Raw genomic sequence first — 21,678 nt, forward strand, 5'->3', positions numbered from 1 at the left:
TCTTTTCAGAGTCGCCTGGTTGAAGCCAGCTTTTTCGAAGTACCAGGAGGTTTGTGTGCCAGAGTTTCCATTTCTAGCGCCAGGCCTCGGGTGTGGTTTGCCATGACGCTGGGACAGAGCGTGTAGAGGAGCGCTTGGAGGCCTCGCTGGCCCCCCTCCTGTTGACTGCTTCCAAGAGACTTGGGACCCACCTCCAAGGACCAACTGTGAGTTTGCCATGATGTTTATGCAATCAGTGGAGAGAGGAAAGTTTGAGAGCCTTACAGGAGGGAGAGAGGAAAGAACATGCCGTAAATCTGTGCTCCCGCTTCTCTGGAGCAGTCCAGGGATGCTTTCTCTCTTTACAACTGCCCCAAGTTTTATAGGAGGTAGAAAAGTACCTCTACAGAGGACCTTCAGAGACTATGAATTCCTATTAGAAAGGAGATCTTAGAAACCGTTCCACTTATTTTGCCCTGGGGCCAATCCTCAGTTCACTTTCCCCTGTGTAGATTCCCATGATATGTCACTGGATGTGGTACAACAGTGAGTGTACTTTCAAAAAGTGACTCAAGACGTTTATCTTACCCTAGAAGTTAATTATCACTGAGAATATAAGCATTAACTTTTTATCTTACTAAAATATTTTTTTTTTATTTTAAAAATAAGAAACCACCCCTGAAAAAAAAGAACAAAACCAGTGCCAATTCTTTGGCACAGAGATTCTCTAAATCAAATATGAGATTTTAATGCCATTATCGAATTTACGTACATTAATGAGGTAGGGGAAAGCAAAAACCTGTAATTCATTAATATTCTTTATCCAGCGTTTGCCTTATTTTATGTTATGCAGATTTTGATACTGATACTCCATGCATTGAGCATCTGAGATGCCTTCCATTTCGGATCTGGCTGTCCCCAGTACTGACTAAGTGGCGAGGCTACTACGTAACATGGCTGTTTCACTCCTTTCCTCTAAGACTGGAATTGCTTAGGGAAAATTGAGTGCTCAGGTAAACAAGATCATTAGAATAGCAATACTTCTGCTCTTTTTCCTGATGCAGGGCAGCCTATTAAAGGTCATGGGATAGAAGGAGGTTAGATAGCATATTTACTCCTATCTCTTGGGGATTGAAAAATTTTTCCTACCTTTTAGCAGAATATAAGTCTTGCTTGCATCTGCGGGCAAAACTCAAGTTGCTGTAATGGTACTCTTTACATCAGTAGTCAGACTGAAGTAGCCAAAAACATTCATGCTTTGGAAAAAGATCCTGGCAACAAGGAGGCAAAATACCAACTAGTATTACAAATACCATGAAGTTGACGGTCTTAGTCAGAATATAGCTTTACCAGACCCAGCAACAAGACAGCTTCATTCTGTAGTAGAGAACTGTGATCTATAGCTAAGGTGGAACCTCAACAAGAGCGTACACCAGACAGAAGGCATTGTAAAAACAAGCCTAATATCCAGCCCATGCATATTTATACTCCTTTGACTTTGCTGCATACATTAGTTTGAAGCGTGTGAGCCTGTAAATACATATCAGAATATTATTTTCAAACTACTCTTTCTCTGGCCTGCTTTGTACCACATCTGCTTAGTACTGGCATACCAGTACTAATCAGCGGCACCCTATGCCAATAGCCTTTCTGCTGTGCATGATTTGTGATCTGCTATTCTTGTCCTTAGTGAATAACAATTACAAAAATAATCTGGTGACTCTTAAGAGAGAAAGCAAACGTGGTGTTAGTAATTGATAGAAAATGCTAACCATGACAGCGCAATGAGGAAACCCGTAGGTTGCTGTGCATGCCCTCTGTGCAGGGAAGCAAACGCTGGAAGATGAAAGGAATGGGGACAGGAAGTACACAACATTGCTGGAGGTAACCTAGATGACACCATTGGAGTTTACTTTGGGATTAATACATAGATCATTGAAAGCAATACAAGTCTTTCAATCTGCTTGAAGAAAGTTGCTATTGGGGCATTTGTCTTCAGTTACAGACTTAGAAATGTACACCTTTTACTGTATGTGAAAAACAGAGTTTGTTAAGATTTATGTCCTTTAATTGGTGATTTGTTGGTGATTCCTGATGACCTCCACAGCTTCTGGCTCTGATGACGATGACTTGTGCAGACCTGTAGATGAAACCGTTGATCATTGTCAAGACAAGGAGGCTATTTTTCTCTAGTAGTTTCCCTTCCCAGAAATCAAGCCTTCGAGGTTTCTGAGGAAAGCAGGTAAATGCTACTTTCAGTTATTGCTATTGCTATTTTTTGTTAATAGATACAATTCTCAGAAGAATGCTGTGTATTACACAAGTGCTTGGTAAGGCTATGGTCAGGTTGGCATACATGTTCAAAAATGTCTGATGTTGTCTGTCAACATGTCAAAACTGACGTCTGTCAGCGGTTATGATTTTTTTTCAGGTCATTCTGATACTCAGTTTTAGGATGCTAGCAACTAATACAACATTGTTGCAGTGCAGCAGAAAGGTCTGGAGTTTGGCTTTTTATAGCTTCTCCTAGTAGTTTTTCAGTTCGATTCCTAATATGTGAGAAAATGTATAGGTAATTTGAGTAGAACCCCCTGTCCCCCCCCAAAAAAACAACACACCTACAACTGCAGGAGCGGTTACACAGAGATATTTTAGAACCTGTGTTCGCAGCCAGCTGTGTGGATGACAGGACGTTATTACTCTGAATATTGATAGGGACCTGAAGCATGGGATGCCTGCTGCTCTGGAGGCAAGGCAGGCAGCAGCCTCCCTCCTGGATGGAGAGGGAGGGAGGTGTGTGTACCTCCAGCTGGGGATTGTCTTACTTTCTCTCTCCTGTGCTGCCCAGGGTAAGGTCTGGTAGCCTCTGAGTTGATCCAGACATGACTTTTTCCCCAGCTAAAGCCCATGTTTTTCTGTCGAGCTCTACCACAGCTCGACACCAGGTGCATCTTGCTGTGAAAGTCGTGTTTTTAAATAGTATCTCTTCTTTTTTCGGGCGCTGTTCGGTTGGTCTATTTTGGGCCCTCCCCGCGCAGCTTTAATAACCCCGTTTGGCGCCGCAGAACCTAATCCAGGAGCACAAGTCCCGAAGCAGACGACGTTAACCCCCCAAGGCCGCCTCAGAGGCTCTGTCCCCGCGCTTGGGGCCGGCCGCGGGCCCGGCGGCGCTGACGGCCGCGGCTGCGAGATGGCGGCGGGGCCCTGCCGAGGCCGCCTCGGGGCTCGGCGCCGCTCCCGGGGCCGGCAGCCGCTGCCCCCCCGCTCCTCCCCGCCCCGGTTATGAAAGCTCCGGGGAGGGGCCGGCTGCCGCCCGCCGTCCTGGGCCGCGCCGGGGCTGCGGAGGCCGGCGGAGCGCAGGTGAGAGCGGGGCGGCACGGCCGGGGCCCGGGGAGGGCGCCGCGCGGGGACCCTCGGGCCCCGCACCGCCCGCAGGCGCTCACGGCTGGTCCCTACATAACCTCGGCGCCAGCGGGGGGGCCGGCCCGGAGCAGGCTCTTCCCCGGGGAGCCCCCGGGGATGCGGCGCCCGCCGGCCGGGAGGAGGAGGCGGAGAGCTGGGGCAGCCCCGCGCCGCGCCAGCCGGCCTGGGGGGGGCCCGGACGCGAGGCGCCGGGGTGAAAAACACTCGGAGCGTGTTTGCCGCGCAGCGCAGGAGCCCGGCCCAAATACCAGGTGGTGGCCGTTCAGTAGGAAGCGTCCCCTGAACATGCTCGGTGGGAAAGCAGTCAGCCTTGGCCGTCTTCGTAACAGCTCAGACCTTTTCCTTAGCTGAATCTGAAGAGCTCAGTGTGAGCTGCTGCAGGAACAGTTAGGGTATTATGTGGTTGCACAGATGTGCTTTATGCAGATCTGTGGGTTTTAAGCTTAAAATTTCTGTAGAGGCACATCTGTCAAAACATACCCTAGTGCTTCAGGATACACTCATTTTCATATGGGAACAAAGAAGAGTTTATTGAACCTGTTCCCCTCTCCAGCAGAGCACAACAAAAAGCTACTGTCATGCTGATGAAAGAGGCTACAGGTATAATCACTACTTCCAGGCCACTGGGATAAATTTCACTCCAGTTTTCCTCTCTGTCGTCTGGTTAAAAGTCTGTGACAGTCTTACCTTCCGTGCTTTATTTGCTTCCAGTGGTCAGACAGAATGGCTCCAGTAAATCAGCCAAAGGACAAGAAGCATGAGAGGGCACATGAGCATTGGTCAGAAGAGACACAATCGTCTGGGAAAAGGAAACTGGACTACAAGGAACTAGAGAACGAACCACTAGCAAAGAAATTGTTTCTGAGAAAAACATCCAAACCCCTAGAGAAAATCGGTAACGCTTTTTTACTGTTTCTCCCAGCCAGATTTACCCTAAATCACAGGCATCAACTAGTTGAAGAGGGAGAATGCCAAGAGTCATGTTCAGATGACTCTGTTACATATTCAAGTGATACACAGACATGTATCAGGGTAGTGCAGCCTCCAATTATCTGTCTAGTGAAAGTGTGTCTGTGCATGTCTGTCCTTCATTTTTGAGACTCTGTACCCCTTGGTAGAAGCCTGCCCACTGATAATGCCATCACAGCACATTGGAGAGTTCTGTGGAATTCCTGAATTAGCAGATATCTGCTTTACTGTAGGACAGACAGCCTTGGTAATGAATCATTTTTTCTTCCATGCAATTCTTAATGCAGTTTCATAGCTGTAAGGTTGGTATCCTACAGCGTGCAGTCTAAACTGGCATTTCCACCTGATCTGTGCATATTCTAACCTTTCCTAAAGCAAGTAGGAGTTATAAAATTTGGAGCAGTTGGCAGTGTGAACAGTGGTCATGGAGGCAAAATACTCTTGTTGGAAAGGAGTTCTGGACGTAATTGTGGATAGTTAAAGCACCTTCTCTAGTCAACTTATCTATGTGTATTTCATTGTAACTTCACGGCCTGATTTTCAGATTCGGTGAGCACCTGTAGTTCCCCTAAGTTTCAGAAGGAGTTGGATGTAGTTAGTACTTTGAGGAAGAAGAGACCAATCATATTTTTCCCTAAGATCTTTCTTAAAAAGATCTTTGCATTTGAGCTTTTCTGTTCTTTTTACATATTTTGTGAGAAAAACATCCAAACCCCCAGAGAAAATCGTAACACTTCATTACTGTTTATATATTGATTTTAATATATTTTGGAAAAAAAAAAAATTTCTCCTAAATTATATAGGACAGGTCCAGTTTCTTGCAGTCGAAATCTCTTTTTAAGTGTTTCCTACAGCAGATTCTAAAAAGGCCTGAAGTTTTTTCTTAGTAAATTATCCTTTGTAACCAAACTCAATCTGAAAAAATATGCCCACTTCTGAAGAAGGAACTGTAGATGCTGATTTTTCTGTGGAGGAAAAAAGAGGAAAAAAGGAATTATAAATCCTTTTATGCCCACTTCAACAGGTGTGGCAAGTGTTAGCACTATGTTAGCATGTGAATAAAGAAGTTTAGTCTCTAGGCTCCAGGCTTGCATTAAAGGAAGATTTTGTTTAGGTTCTAATCACACAGAATGATCCTTATGTTTTTGGTCTTCTGTTTTTTCATTAGTATCCTTAAATGAAAGTAGCATTTTTGTTTCTTAAGAAAGGCATCTTTCTCATTTGACATCTAGATCTACTGAGGTGTTACAGTCCATTGCCATGGGGATGATTAGATCATAGACATGGGACTGCGAACAGATCTTGTTTTTATCTAAAGGTCCCTGAAGATAAAACTTGGAACATGAACAAAATGTAGAAGCATGCTGTGCTCTCAGCAAAAATCACCCTGAACAGAAAGGTTTTCGGGCGATGAGGCGTCAGCAAGTCTATTATCAAAAACAAACCTCACAGTGCTGTAGGCAGACTGTATGGGCTACAGCACAAGCAGATAGAATATTCTCATTCACAATCAGGCATTTCAGGAACTGTGTGGGGACTCCTATTGCTACACTTGGGGAAATTTCAGGTGTAACATTTCTGCTCTTCACAAGTCTGACCTTCTTTCCCCTGTACACAGGGGCTCGCCCCCGCCTCACTGCATATTGCCAAGTTGTTGGGGCTTTGGATGGCCTCAGTACATTTTGGGTATGAACCATTCAAGCTGTATACTGTCCAAGAGATGCACCACCTGAGAGTTTGCTTTAGTCCTCCCTCTCGTGCTGTCTTTTTGCTAAATCTTTGGCTAGGAGAAGGAAGTTTTGTCATGAGGAAGCATACACAAAGTTTGGCAGCCTAGGGGGAGCACTGGGCTCCACAGTTGCAAAGGCTGCTTGCACCTTAGACGTGTAAGAGTCATTTAGTCTTTTCACTTGTGGCTGAAGCTTTTCGTGGGTTTAGCAGCAAATGCTGACGTCTTCCCGTGTTGTTTAGTGAGTGAGCATGACCGGCATTGGCTCCCAGTAAGTTTTACTCTTTTCCTCTCTGGCAGGTCGGAGTGCAGGTGGGTCTGTGACGAGAAAGACCGGAGCCCTTTTCCATCAGCTGGGGCGGCGGTGCAGCATTGTTCATTATGTCTACCAGAACATGCTGGGAGGCTCCATCCGGGCACAGCTCAGGCAGGTGAGGAGTTCCTCCTTCATGACCTGTTCGATGTCCTAACTTTTTTTTTTATGCGGTATTGTTAAGCTGCAAGCAATTTGGATGGAGGCCTATAACATTGTAGCTGTAGGTGAAGTGTAACATTCTGGATGCACAGTAATGACATAGTCATCAAGGTCTTATTTCTGACAGGGAGACGTGTTGTCCTCCCTCGTTAATATTAGTTATCCTGCCTTCTTAGCTCAGCCCAAGAGGCTTAGCTCCCTGTACGTCATTTAAAGCATGGTATCTCTCGGTTCTCTGTTGCTTTCTGAGTTCTGTGGTTGATGTGGATTTGCGTGGTCCAGATTGTTTCCCATGGGCACAGCATGTACTCTGCACAGAGGAGCTTAGCCTTTGCTGTGAATGTCCCACAACTGGTGGTGATTAGAAATTGTTAGCACTCCTCATTCAGAGATACTCAGGGATCCCTGCAAAAGTCATAATTATCTTTTATCTTTGTAACAGTGTCTCCAGCTGCCCTTTCTGCGTTCTCTGACCTCATACCGCCTCTTCCGAACAGCAAGTCCCTTTGACAGGAGAGTGACATGCCTGGAGTGGCATCCAACACACCCAAGTACTGTAGCTGTTGGTTCCAAAGGTGGAGACATCATTCTGTGGGACTACGAAGTACTTACTAAAACCTGCTTTATAAAAGGGGTAAGTCTCTGGGTGTGTGGAATGGGTAGGAGGGGAAAACTGGAGCACCACCAAATATTTGCAGGTCAAAACTGGGATCTGTTGTGAGAAACACGTGAAGGCCTTGGGCTGCAGAGTAGCCAGCCGTGGGGCAGGACTGAGATGCAGCAGCATGTCATTCCTCAGTTCCAGATTGTTCTAGCACTAGGGAGAGCAGAGGCTTGTTGAGTAAATTCATAATGAAACTGTACTTGATGTGTGTTCAGTGGGAAAACAAATTCAGCAACTGGCAAAACATTTATTTTAAAGGGATGCCAGAAGCAAATAGGCAGAGAGGGTCTGTCTGGTTTAGGTCTTGATCTTTCTCTGCTCACCTTTTATTCTGTGTCAGATGAAGAAACATCTTTGAGTGGAGAGAAACAAAGTTCCTTCATCTGAAGTAAAAAACTAAGCTAGAATGAGTGGTTTGTATAGCTAGCATGCCCCATAGTATATTCAGCCATTGGCATTCCTACAGGGACTTTAAAAGACTCTTTTGTCCCTTCCTAAATTAACATAGGTGTGCACTGGAAGGAATTCTATCCTCCAAAAATTCCAGGGTTGTATTTCTGTTTTTGTTAATAGTGTGATGTCAGCCAAGGAGCACGTTGCTGGGGGACTGGCGGAGTTGCAGTTCTATTCTCTGGGAGGGCAGCTGCCTAGACAACTGTCATGTGGGAAGGCATGGTTGTCTTTGTCTCCTGGAGGGCTGTGGTGTGTTTCGCTGTTGCTGTTAAGAACGTAGCAGAGAATGCAGACTTAGAGAACACGCTTTCCTCCTTCCCCATCACTCAGTGGATTTTTCTTTTGTTCATCCCCTTCCTTGTAGATGGGAGCTGGAGGGGCCATCACAGGAATGAAGTTTAACCCTTTTAACCCTAGCCAGCTGTACACTTCGTCAGTTGCCGGCACTACCACCCTGCAGGATTTTAATGGCAATACTTTCCGGGTCTTCACCATCTCCGAGGACTGGGAGTAAGAAATACAGCAATGTTTTGGGCCTCTGTGTCCTGCTGGCAGGAGCACTACAGAGAGAGAGGGAGATGCTGGTCTCTAATATGTGGGAGCTGGGCTTCTTCGCCACGTAGACCTCCTTTACCCTCTAAATTTCAGAAGTTCTCTCGCTTCTGAGGAGGCTCACTCTCCCTTTTTATTTTTCTCTGAAATGGGGTGGTGGGTAGGAGAGAGCTCTTCCTCATTAAGGGGAAGGACATAGATGCTTGCTTACTACCTGTTACATGTGGGAGCGTGGGGTGGATTTCCTCAGCTCTATGTTCTGTAGCTCTGCCCTGGGGACCTTCTGACCTCTTGACCTGGTAGCGGTGCTGCTCGCTGCCAGATGGCTTTTACAGAGCAATCTGTAGTCCCCTCAGTCCTTCTCCACAAACATCACTGGCTTTAAGTGGTACATGTCATAAGGATCACACCAGTTCGTCCCACCTAACTTTTGGTGCTTCTTATATAAAATATCAAAATTTAAGACTCGGATCCTTCAGAGGAATGAGGAGATGAATCTCTAGAGGCAACTCTGTCTGCCTGTGTTTAGAATCACCCTCTCACACTATTCTGTGGACTCATGAGGAAGCCTGACCTCTTCAATTAGTTACTTCAGTGCTTGTAGGTAAGTGAGAGAAATGGGGTTAGCCTCCTCTTTGCTTTTCTCCACCTGATTCTTTCTGGTAGCAGGTTTCATGGTTGGTTTCCAAAGCGGCTGTTCCAGCTGCAGTCTTGTCTTAAGGCAGAAGGTGAGCCCTAGTGGTGCTGGGGTGACTGGTCAGATAGGCAAGGTGGGACAGGAAGACCTCGTATCCCAGTGGATCCCTGTCACGGTAGTGCCTGGATTTGAAAGGACACGCAGTCTTTCTTCGCTGCTGTGAGGACAGGCAAGCTCTGTGGGTGGGCTTTTCGTCTTCATTGGCCTCTTAACAGCTAATGTGTACCGTGTAACTTTATTAAATGGTTGCTCTGTGAGCAGCAGAGGAGTGCAGATCAGAGTTTGGGGATTCCCAGTCTGCATCCTTCTTTTCTACCTTTGTGTATGTTTTCCACGTTTCCTCAGTAGATGGAATGGGGAAAAACATTGAGGTTCTTGTGCCTTGTAGCTAGCAGTAGAATTTCTCCTGGCACTGCTCTTGTGCTGCCTGCTGGTACCTTGAGAAGGACTAGGTAAGGCACTGGAAGGAGGCTATAGTGAACTGGTGTGCGAAGCCTCTGTAAGAAAAGCTTGGTGCAGTGCTGTCATGAGATTTTAGGTAGCTTCTGCATGCAGTGGTGCTGGTTTTTCTTCTGATCTCCTAAGGCTGGTCTGAGCCAGGTGGTTCACTGTATACTTTTCCTTCCCTCAGCAGCAGAGGAAGCAGTTCTGCTAGTGAAGTTTGCAGCCCAAAGTGTTGGGGTTGAACCTAGAGGCTCAGAATGTATGTGCTCAGATCTGAAACAGATCAGAAAGATCTTATATGCATCCCCTGTCAGAAGGCGGAGCATCGTGCCTTGGGAAACCGGCAGTGCGTTCCAGGAGAGGAGTTGTATTAAGATTTTTTTTTCCACTCTAACCTTGATGCCTTTTGGCTTTGTGTGTATTCCAGAAAGGGCCGGGAGATTCTCTTGGAGACATCAAGTTCAGTCCTTATGAGGCAGTGAAGCTTTATGTGGCATCAGGGGATGGCACCCTAAGCCTGCAGGACCTTGAGGGCAGAGCGGTGCAGGTGATCTCCCGTGCCCCGGACTGTGGCCATGAGCTCCATAATGTTTGGTGAGGAGGGAGCAGGGCAAGGTTGAATCTCTGCTGCTTAATGCTGTGGTTAATGGTTAACCCTTAGCGCTGGGTTAGTGCTGTGGCTCTGCTCGCGCTCACTAACATCTGCTTCTTTGCAAGTGTTAGGAGATCCTTGGTGTGAAGTGGTCCTGTGAGGAAGCTCACAGGTAGGCTCCTGGCCCCAGCTCCAGCGCTGCAGGGCGGGTGACAAGCTAGGCAGCCCCAGGGCACCTGGGTTTTTGCAGTAGCTGAGTGCGCTGCATGCACCTTCTGCTGTTATTTCTGGTGACACCATCTCCTGTCTTGCAGGTACTGACAAAGCTTTGCTGTATAAAGTGTGAGGTGAGAAGAGCAGAATGTGCTTTCTGCTCTTCATTGTGATCCGTGTTCTGGGCACTTTGTGTGCAGCAGCTCAGGCAGCAGAGGAAGGCCAAAAAACATTCCTGAAGAATCAAAGTTTCAGCTTACTGGGTTTACCTTACTGCCCCCTGGAGTGTTCAGGCTTACCATGTTAATTCCCACTGCCTTGAATTCAAAAATAATTTGCAATAAGTTGCAAGCGAAGCTTTCCTTACAGGTTCCCAAAGGACCCCAGTTTTACTCTCACTGGCCCTACCCTCCCAGCAGAGCTGGGGTTAAGAAATATGTCTTTATCAGATAAGTCTCTACTCAGTTCTGTTTCTTGAAGCATGAAGTTGAGATGGTTTAGAGGTGCAACTTTCCAATCCAAAGCTTTTGTCTTTTCTTTACTGCTGCTTCACTGTGTTGTGGAAAACCTTATTTTAAAGCTGTTTCTGTATGTTTGGCAGTGTTGCATGGGTATTCTGATCTTTCCCAAGGTGTATCCATGTGCAGGCTCCAAGGGACTTTTCAGCCTTTGTTATGTTCCACTGTCCCCACGTGTCACACTCTATCTAATGAGCACTTCACAAATTACTTGGAAATTATTTCATATCCAGTCACCAAAAGCAAGCACTGCTGATAAACCGGACCCCTTCTTGATGTTCAGGGCCACCCCATCAGATCAGGCAGGAGACAGCAATTACAATCTGTTGCAGTCTCCTTTGTCAGGAAGGGACAAGATGTGAACCAGAGCTCAGCTGCCTGTGGGAGGCAGCACTGATTTTTGTCTCTTTCCCTCTAGTTGCTGGTACTGCAGCGTTGATGTTTCTGCAAGCTGCCGCACTGTGGTGACAGGCGATAATTTGGGCAACGTGGTTCTGCTCAGCACTTCTGGTGAAGAGGTTTGTATGGCTCCTTACAGCATCTCCTTTATGGGAATCTGCATGGCTCATGTACTTTCCTGCACTACAGGGGCCCAGTAAAGTGGAAAAGTGCCTTGCAGCTGAGGAGATGAGTCTATCTGCTGTTTAGGTGCTGAGACTTCCTCCGCTTCTGCCAAGCACGCTGGTCAGCACAATAGTAACAATTCTCAAACAGGGACTGTGTGATATGCTGCCCTTTTCTTAAATATATTTGTTACTGGGCAGAGGAGTTATATGGTAACCTGAAGAACCTAAATACCTTCTGCCAGCAACCTTCATGCTTTCAAAAATTTAGCGCACTGATAGCAGTCATTTGGGAGGTGCTGCTTTGATGGACACCTTTCCATGACTGTGGAGTAAGTACCTAACAGTAATTCAACAAACATTGGGATATAAATTGCACTACTGCTTTTAGACATGAGAGAGCAGGCAGAGGCAGACTCTGAAGCAGTACAGAAACCTATTAGAGAATAGGATTGGAGTGGCCCTGCTTACAAGAGCCTGCTGTACCGCCGCACTGGAGTTACCATTTCTCCTGCCTGCAAGGATAACATCTGTAAGAGCGTGCCGCCTGGTGAGCTGTGGCCAGAAGCAGCTGTGTAAATTAGTGAGCAGAGTTACGAGTACATGAGTTTTGTGCATTAAAGGTTAGTTGCTTTCTTTATTTTTTTCTCTTGAAAGAATTTGATGGGCTTTTCTGCACTCAGGAGATACCCATTATTATAGAGGGTGGGCCAACTTTACTCCTTTGATTAGAAATAATCTTCTGGCATCCTATATAAATTTATTGATAGTCAGTTTATATCCATTTGTTCTGCTTATAAGGAAAGGACAAATATTTCAATTATTTCTTTTCTGATACGTTTCTAGAAGCCAGTTGTATCCCATCACCTGTCATTTTTACTAAGATAAAGCAAGCTTTTCTGATCTTCCACAAAGTAGGCCCTTCCTTATTATTATTATGTTGGTGGCTCATTTCTGTACCTGTTCCAGTTTGTTTTAATCTTCGTGCAGCTGCAAGACTGGCACTGCATGAAGTATTCCACATGAGGTCTTACCAGTGACATTAATACTTCCCTCCATGAAACAGGGATTGTATTTTTCTTTCCTATAGCTGTAATAAATTGGTGGATCAGAGATTCTCCCATGATTAAATAGTTCCAAGGTCATTCTTCTCCTTTATTGTTTCCAGTAGGTGTATTGTAGAAGGTTTTTTATTTTTATTTTTTTAACTCTGTAAATGTATGACCTCTTTACTCTGCACTAGGAGATTCTCATTTCATTTTTTTAATCCAGTCCTTGTTTTTTTTGTGTGTATGATTTTTTTTGTTTGTTTCCTCTGCTTCAGATTTGGAAGCTGAAATTGCACAAGAAGAAAGTAACTCACGTGGAGTTTAACTCTCGATGTGAGTGGCTGTTGGCCACAGCATCTGTGGATCAGACAGTCAAAATCTGGGACCTCAGAAACATCAAAGACAAAACTAATTTTCTTCATGTGCTTCCTCATGACAAACCTGTCAATGCAGGTAAGTTCATGAGATAAGAATTTTGTCACACAGATGTCTGCTGAATCTCCCATCCACGTGTTTTTCTTCCTTCCTTTCTTCATGAGTTTTGGATTCTATGTTGCTTTTCTTCCCAAAAAGCATGAGTTGATTCTCTCTTCCAGTTATCTCTTTGTGTTTTTTTAAGAGATGAAAACACTTTGGAGCAAGCCTCAGTGCAGCCAGATGCAAATTGTTCAAGTATCCTGTAACTTTTAAACACAAACATTGAACATGAATTTTACCTGAGTCCTTTAGGAGGAGGTTGATATAACTTGTTAACCTGTATTTTTTTTTTTAACCTTCTGAGTAAATTATTCAGAATTGGTGTTCATGGTGGAAGCACACATAAATTCTGTTTTTTGACAGACTTATCCTAGGCAGGTTAGAGCTCATTGTTTTCTGAGGTACTGCCTTACAGGTTTAACAGAGAGGATGCTCGTGCTTTCTTGCTGAAAAACTTTCCTGCGTGCCAGCTGTCTTCCTTTTGCTGGTGCTTATAAGCAAGGAAGGCAGTGGGAATGTGCGGCCAGAGGCAGGGAGGTGAAATAGGGTAGCTACAGATGGCCTCAGACTTGCTGTACAAACTGTGGCACTGTGCTTGTTAGTGTTGAAACATCAGCAGTGGCTGAGATGAGAAAACTGAATTTATTGGGACAGTCCCTTTGGCAAAAGCAGGGCGTGGGACTCAAGGCTGTTTCTTGGCTGCAGTTTTACCAGTTTGTGGAAGTCTGAGCTGCAGGTGTCTGTTTCCATCTTTTCTGGTGACTTCCCATCTGAACGAACAAGTTCCTTTCTTGGCTATGTCTGTTTCTGACTCGAAAATGGGAATAGTGATTCTTCCTGTGTAACCCAGTGCTGTAGGTTTCAGCTTACTGTAAGAGCTCTGAGTTTGCTTGAGACAGGTGAAGTCTTCTCTGTTGGGGCACGTGGCCACATGTACGTTCTTAGTTTAACAAAGAAACAAGTTGACATTTTTCTAGTCAGAGAAATGTGACTTCTGTGTTTCTTGTCAATCACAGCATTGTGATCTCTTGTTTGCCTCGTTGTCCCCCCTCTCCTAGCTTACTTCAGCCCAACAGATGGTGCCAAGCTGCTGAGTACAGACCAGCGCAATGAAATCAGGGTTTACTCGTGTTCAGACTGGACCAAGCCACAGCATCTGATCCCACACCCGCATCGGCAGTTCCAGCACCTCACACCTATTAAGGTGAGTTAAGCCAGTATAGTCCGAGAGGAGCATCACCCTTGGTGCTAGCAGCAGGCTTTAAAAGAAATGGTCTGATGTCTGGGCAGGATACGACGTTGGTGGGTGGATATTTACACTGCTGCAGCTCTTGCAGAGCATTCCGCTGAGGATGCTTGTGTTTCTCAGGCTGTGGGTGGGATGGACAAACTTCTGCTCACGCTGCAGTTGTCTGGTGTGTGTCAGCATCAGCTCTGCCCATCTCTAACTCCCCATCGCTCTGCTCTGTGACTAGGCGACATGGCATCCTCGCTACGACCTCATTGTAGCGGGTCGCTACCCAGACCCGAAGTTCCCTGGGTACACGGTGAATGAGCTACGGACTGTTGACATATTTGATGGAAACACCGGGGAGATGGTTTGTCAGCTCCATGACCCAAACGCATCTGGTATCATCTCGGTGAGTTGGGCACTGCAACTAAAACTACCTCTGTGTGTTGAACTGCAGCCAAGAGATGGGCTTTAGGGACGAGAACAATAGGAACGTCCTCTCTACTTGTGACAGACTCACGGTCTCGTGGGGTTGTGGCTGCTGGCTAAAGCTGCTGACTCGAGCGGGGCTGTTCTATGGTCATCTGTGGGTTTCCTGTGATGCTCTTTAGGGAGTATTCTGCTTTCCAGATTGTTTGTTGCCATTATGTAAGCAGTGGTGCTCTTACGCCTCTGTTATGTAAGCAGTGATGTTCTTACAGACTCTTATTGTTTTTCCACTTTCAGCTCAATAAATTTAACCCTATGGGAGACACACTGGCCTCTGGCATGGGTAAGTAAAGAGAACCTGGAACACTAAGCACCCGGGAAAGGGTAAGCTTGTTTCTCAAGACTAAAAGCAAGTCGTGAGTGTGGTTTCCCAGATCCCGTTCACTGCTAGTCCCCTATAATTTTCTACATCTGTAAAGGAAGTCAAGACAATCTTGTCAGTCTTCCACTTTTGCAGTTACGAAACAGGTTGCTAGTCATCTCTCAAGCATTCCTGAGCACGAGATCCGGAGGGGAAGAAGCCTCCCCTGAGCCCTGCTGCCATCTGCCGGCCATATAACAGTTCCAGAACACAGGATGGGGGAAAAAAGGCCTTTTCTGGCTAGGCCTGTAGCACTTTCCCTTTATTTGACTTACCTTATTTCCCAGGCTTCACAGCCAAGATTACTCAATTTTTCTTAGGCTGTATAGGATTAAGGGAACTGATTATAGGTTTATGTCTTATAATTGTGACAGATGAGATTAGAAATTACTTGATTACATTTCGTACTTAGAGGAAAAATTCCATGGGTGTTTGGAGATTGTCTGCAATAAATATCTTTGTATCCTATTTATCTTGGAAATGTCTTAGAACAGACAAAACATTTTGAATTTTTGGCATTTAAGCGGCATAGCCTAAGTTATTGTGCATCAGAAAATCTACATCAAATACAATGTTTAATTTTTCCTCTCAGGCTTTAATATTCTGATCTGGAGCCGGGAGGAGATGGTGGCGAAGAAGCAAGAACATCTTCTGAAAGCCATGACAGAACAGGGGATCGGAAGCCGGAGTTTGTCCAGGCGTGGAGGGCAGAGACAGGCAAACCCAGGGACAAGCAAACTGAAAGCTAAGTTACTGTCTTGGGATGTGGAAGAGATGAGAACAAAGAGCAAAGATTCTAAATCACAGGCAAGGAAGAGAAAAGGGAAGGATCTAGAAAACTGATTTAGTGTTTTGATCCTTTCTGGATCATAGAGGACAAATTCAGTGCTGGCAGTGGGCAGCATGAGTGCTGCAGGGCATTAGCCTTCTTGCTTTGTCCTTCCTCCCTGGATCTGATCTTGCTTCCCTGATTCCCTTTGCTTCCCCTTCTAGAGAGTTGTCAGTTCGTCCTCCAGGTGGAATTACCACCCATTTTCTGAGGCACCAGGGAAACTTCAGAGGTCTTCAGATCCTGCTGCAGTTACTGCTTCCAGCCTGCCACATCTGCTTGTTACCAGTAACAGATTGGTAACAGAGGTTATCACCTCGTGTAGCGTGCTGTGGAGCAGCTCATGATGGGGTCCCCAGAGAGTCCTAGTCACACTGAACTGAGGAAGCTTTTGTTAGCGACACTGACGTCCTGAAAAGGTCGAATATTTGCAGGGGTGAGGTGATGGATAGCTTGGGTAACCTGGGGAACACCAGCCCTTCCCGTATGCAAGCTTCTTGCAGAGTGTGCATCTGTCAGAACCTCAGGCTTAGCCTGTTCTGTGCTTGCAGCTATTTAACCTGACCACAAAAAACACGCCAGACCTCTTTATCTGCCTTGTGGGATGCAGGGGCAGTATAGAGCTGGGAACCTACTGATTTTGTAGTTTCTGTCTCGAGAACTCCAGGCTTTTTCTTGCTACCAATTAGGTAATTTTTTCACCCATGCCTATGCACGCCAGAATATTGGAGAAGAGTGTTGTAAAGCAGAAATGAGGGATTTCTTCCAGACACCCCTTTTCAGAGCCAAATCTTAAAACTGCTGTTAAACTGAAAAGTTTTGCATATTCTAGTTTGTTAATAAAGCTGGGGCCTTGCTGCTGCTCCAGAGGTTGGTGGATGGGACAGGCTCCAGGCCTGCTCAGATTCTCTGTGTTCACTTTTGTAGTTTTGCAGTATTGACATGAATAAAGTTTTGTACAAAACTGAAGTCCTTCTGTGGTATACAGAGCGGGTGCTTTGCACATTCTGCTGAACTGCTTTTGTTTGGGAGGTTAGAAGATGTTGACCTTTCTCCTGATGAGCTAGGAGAACTAGAACAGTACAAGAACTAGAAAAGTCAGTCATAATACTGTGTCTTCGATGGACCCTTCGTCGCTGGACAGGCTGCATTATGAGCTGTATCTATGCATGGTTGCTGCCATCAAAACTAGTTTATCTCAATTCTCTTGTCTGCTACTGGGACTGTAAATCACAGTTTCCCCTTGGGAGGGGGTGTACTGCAGTACGTTCTGTCTGTTTTCCAACACTGAGCACACTGGGGTTAGCCCTGTGAACTCAGAGAACAGGAGGAGTGGAGTTCAGTGCGGATTTGATTTTAATGACGAAAACGAAATGTATTGGAACAGTTACAGAAAGTCATTCACAGTCAAAACGTCTAAATCATCATTGAAACCTTTTTTCTGCATATGCAAAATTTGCTGCCTTTAAAAATAACAGGTCTGGTCCCCTTCAATGTACTTTCTCTTACCTCTTTCTTGTGCCCGTTCTCGCAGGCAGTGGCTTTTTCTTTATGACTGTCTTGCTATGCAGCAGACCTAGATGCTGTCTTCAGAGGCCAAAAAGGTGAGAAAGATGCTGAGAACAGCAAGTTGCTTCTGCTGATTCAGAGTTCCCATGTTGGTAGATGCCAATATGGTGTAGGGAAAAGCCCCCATGGTACTCCATTGGGGAAGGAAAGGAAATGTCTGTAACCCAAGATCTGGCTTCTGCCGCCAAGAGGAGAAGGGAACTGCACCAGAAAGGGAGTTTAAAGTAGGAAGTGAACGTGCAGCATCACCGTGTGAAGTGCTGGTGCTTCTGGTGCCTGCTGCAGTCTCGTGTTCTGCCAGAAGCTACGAGGCAGGTGGTAAACCCTTGGCATAAAGTTCCCTGCAGCAGCTGCAGGGTGCAGCTCCAGGATGCTCTGCTGTGGGGTGCAAGTGGATAGGGAAGGCCCTGAGTGCTGTCATGGCACGGCGCTGAGCTCTGATGGCTCTTTGTGGGGCTGGCATCTCTCCTCAGCCAGGAGCACTGCAGCCTGCAGGTGAGGCATGGCCCTGGTGCAGGGCGAAGGGAGCAATCGGGATGCAAGGCCTATGGGGTTGAAGGCAAGCAGGTGAAAAGGTGCTGGCAGAGCTGACTGTCTTGCGTGCCCTCGGCATTTCAGGGCTCTCCTCTCCTCCTACTCTTGCGCTGTTTTTGATGAGGCTTAAACTTTACATAGACACACAGGTTAAAATCATACTGCTGGCTGTTCATCAATGCCTTTCACAGATTCTTTATAAAGGAGTTAAATAATCTGTCTGCACCTGCAGGTAGAGCTTAGCTGGTACATTTTCGTCTTTCCGGTGGCAAGTGCTTGTTCTTATTCCATCAGGCCAGGCAGTATGTAGATGGCAGTACTTGCAGCATGCATGGTAAGAGTAGCCCTGTCGGTCTTTGGTGGCACTGAAGATGTGTGTGGTGTCCCTATATTTGGAGAGGGTCTAAAAGGCTGTAGAAGATTGTGGTACATGTGACACGGACTGAGGGTGGGAAGTTGTTTCTTCCCGACCTCCCGAAATTACCATTTCCTCCTGATGTTCCTAATTTACTCCTCATCTCCGACGCCCCCCTTATTGTCCATGATGCCCCCAAGTCATCCTGTCACCCTACTGCCCCAGCCCCATCTCCAGCCCTCGTTTCCCCCCCAGTGTGTGCGTCCCCATCCCTGATGTCCAGTCTTCGCCTCCCGCGTCTCTCCCCAGTGTTGAAGCGTGAACACGACTGACGCCGTGTGCTTTATGTGCTTTATTTACTTGATTTGCTTTTTTCACCAGGCCTGGTGAACCAGGCAGAAGGGGGTGACGCAGAGGAGGCTGGCGGACGGGCTGCAGCCCCAGCAGTGTCCCCGGCTTCCACCACTGCCTCTGTGTCCTCCTTGAGCTGCTGCCCACAGCCGGGGCCGAAGCAGGCACTGCGCTGGTGGCCCGAGCAGTGGGCGAGTGGGTGGCCCGCTACTTGCGGGCGCTGCAGACCTTCTTCCTGGGGTGCCTGGGTGATGTGCTCCAGGCGCTGGCTGCCCCCTGGCCCCCCGGCAAGGAGGGCCCTGGACTCCCCAGCCTCCTGGCCACGCTGGCCTCCTCTGTTCCCGGTCAGCTCAAGGCTGTCCTGGCCTATGTGCAGCTCTTCACCGCCAAGGATGTCGCCTTCGCCTGCTTGCCCTACTTCAAGGTGGGCTGGGGGCAGTGGGGGGAGTCTTGGGGGGAGTATGGGGGTCACTGGGGTGATCTGGGGGTCATGGGGAAGACATCAAGCTCCAGGGGCAGTTTTGGGGTTACAGAGGAGGTTTTTAGGGGTCCCAGGGTGGTATTTTTGGGACATAACTCTCCAGGTTTGGTCACGGGGGCAGTTCTGCGTGGTGACATGGGTGCGACACCGGTGCCCAGCAGCAGTTCTTTGGGGTGCAGATGAGGCTTTTATGGTGCAGTGGCAGCTTTTAAGCAGCCAGGGGTGGTGTTTTGGTATTTTGGGAGGTGTAACTCTCTGGTTTTGGCCACAGGGGGAGTTCTGTGTCGAGGCGGTGCGTGAAGGGCTGGTGGTGGCCTTGGTGCGCTGGCTCTGCCGCACCGCCCGGGGCTTTGCCGACAGCCCCGCAGAGTGGGGAGCCCCCGCAGCACCCCCGGCACTGCTGCTGCTCCTCGCCCACTTCTGCTTCGACTACGAGGCCGCCACCATCAGCTACATCCTCACTCTTACCGACGAGCAGTTTCCTCCTGAGGTGAGCCCCCCAAACTGCCCTCGTTGGCCCCAAAATGGCTCTGAGGTGGGCCTGAATGTCCCCAAGATGCCACAGAGTGGCCCCAAGTCTTAGTGTCTGTCCAGAACGTGGGAGCTTAGGGATCTTTCTTCTAACTTTGTGTGCCCCCAAATGTCCATGAGGGACCCCTGAAATGTCTGCAAAGGGATCTCGAATGTCCCCAAGCCCCTCCCTGTGTCCCTCTACGGCTCCGCGTCTGTCCAGAATGTGGCCCCAAGAACAGCAGTACGCATGGAGGCGGAAGGGTCCCCGCCTGTCCCAGTGTCCCCCCAGTGTCCCTAAGGGATGGGAGCTCCACAGAATGTTCCCAGGAGGCCTTTGCACATCCCTGAGTCCCTCCAAACGCTACAAGGATGTGAGGACAGCAGTGGTGCAGCACACTGGGACAGCCCAGAGCATCCCACGTGCCCCCTGATGTCCCTGTGTACTCTCACAAAGGATGGTGCTGTGCGTGGGGGCGCTGGGGGAGGCCTCTACATGTCCTCATGTCCCTGTGCCACCAAGGAGCCATATCTCTGTGTCCCCATGTCCCTGAACCCCAAGGACACGGGGCTGAGGCTGCACGTGGAGCATCCTCACACGTCCCCACGTGTCCCCGTGCCCTTTGTACATTGAGGATTTTAGGATGTTGCAGATGGTCCCTGTGGGGCTCCCTAAAGCACCCCCAGGGATCCCAGAGGGTTCCTGGGAGGGTTTTGGAGTCCTAGAGGGTCCCTGGCAGGGGGGCTGAAGTCTCTGAAAGGTCAAGAGGAGATTCCCTGAGGTGTCCGTAAGGTTGTTGAGGATTTTAGGGAGAGACAGAGGGGTCTGAGAGGATCCCAAATAGACTGGGAGGTCTCAGAGGGTTTTGAGGGATCCTGGCTTGTTTGGGGAATCCCCAGGGGGTATTTGGGGTGGGTTTGGGGGGACACTGGCACTGAGCGGTGTGATGCTGCAGGTGGAGCAGCTCTTGGAGGAGGGGGTGCGGTGGGCGCAGAGCAGCGACTCGAGCCGGCACGCCTTCCCTGTTTACAGCAGCTCGCGGGCGCCTGGGCGCTACGCCCCCAGGTCAGCCCTGTCAGCCAGGCCACCTCTTGGTCACCCCCTGGGACACCTTTCAGTCACCCACTTGGCCAGCTCTGGCCACCCCTGTGCTCCCTGTGGTACTCGCTGTACCCCCCCTACGCCCCCAGGTCACTCCTATCACTGGAGTCACCTCCCTGTCAGCCCCGTGTCACCCCTTTGTCCCCACATCCGTGACCAGCCCCGTGTCCTCCTGGCTGTCTTCATGGCTCCAAATGATCCCAATGTTCCCCTACAGTCCCTGTGTCCCTGTTACCATCTTCATATCCCAAATTGTCCCAGTATCCACCCATGGTCCCCACATCCTTTGGCTGTCCCCGTGTCCCCAAAGTGTCCCAGTATCCCCTGATTATTCCCATCTTCCCCTACTGTCCCCGTGTCTCCAGATCCCAGTATCCCTTGATGATCCCCACGTGCCTTCAGTCCCTGTGCTGTGACACTCCCCACATCCCCTGCCCATTTGTGTCCCCATACAGCCCTTACGTCCCATCTGTCACGGTGTCCTCTGACCATCCCCATGTCCTCCCTCCGACCACCTCTGCGTCCCTGTCCCCTGACAGTCCCCTGCCTCCCCTGATTGTCCTGGTTTCATCGTCCCCAGTGCCCCGATTGGCACCCACCTGCTCAGCAACATCCAGAAGCTCTTCTCCGAACGCATCAACATCTTCAGCCCTGTTGAGTTCAACAAGGTGAGGCCATAGGGATGTCCCGGTGTCCCTCAGGTGTCCCGAAGGCCCCTAAGCTGTCCATCTTCTCACCTGTCACATGTCACTGGTGTCCCTGTGTCCCAGTGCTGGGGTTCTGGGATTCCTCAGGGGCTGATGACCAAGACAAGGGACTTTGGGGGGGGTCGATCCCTGGGGCAGATGGCAGGGGCGAGTGTCAGTGTTCCCTGTGTCCCCACACTGATGTGACTCGAGGTCTCTCTAACCCCAGCAGCCAGGCCGAGGGCGTCCTTGTCCTACTCGCTGTACCGCATGTCCCCTGTGTCCCCCTGCCCTGTGTCCAGGCTCAGGGGGACTCCCTGGGGCTAGCAACCAGGACATGGATGTCCCCCACTGTCCCCACGCTGGTGGAATGTGGTGATGCC

The 21,678-nt window shown here is 48.3% G+C and overlaps 1 protein-coding gene across 5 annotated transcripts; it reads left to right on the forward strand.

Annotated features, from left to right (window-relative positions):
- Positions 1-65: 65 nt before the first annotated feature.
- On the forward strand, positions 66-18,153 carry DDB2 (damage specific DNA binding protein 2). Of its 5 annotated transcripts, none has more exons than XM_066998755.1 (11): positions 66-206; positions 4,114-4,297; positions 6,401-6,531; positions 7,018-7,209; positions 9,813-9,979; positions 11,127-11,226; positions 12,596-12,773; positions 13,856-14,001; positions 14,273-14,437; positions 14,755-14,800; positions 15,471-18,153. In XM_066998755.1, exons 2-11 carry the CDS (start codon positions 4,126-4,128, stop codon positions 15,719-15,721), a joined length of 1,548 nt encoding a protein of 515 aa, XP_066854856.1. In that variant the 5' UTR covers positions 66-206; positions 4,114-4,125; the 3' UTR covers positions 15,722-18,153. The 5 variants fall into 5 exon arrangements, with proteins under 5 accessions (XP_066854856.1, XP_066854857.1, XP_047921241.2 ...); XM_066998756.1 differs by lacking the exon at positions 66-206 and adding an exon at positions 837-992; XM_048065284.2 differs by lacking the exon at positions 66-206 and adding an exon at positions 3,070-3,339.
- Positions 18,154-21,678: the final 3,525 nt, after the last annotated feature.

Source organism: Anser cygnoides, chromosome 5 (assembly GCF_040182565.1).
Source record: "Anser cygnoides isolate HZ-2024a breed goose chromosome 5, Taihu_goose_T2T_genome, whole genome shotgun sequence".
Taxonomy (NCBI): domain Eukaryota; kingdom Metazoa; phylum Chordata; class Aves; order Anseriformes; family Anatidae; genus Anser; species Anser cygnoides.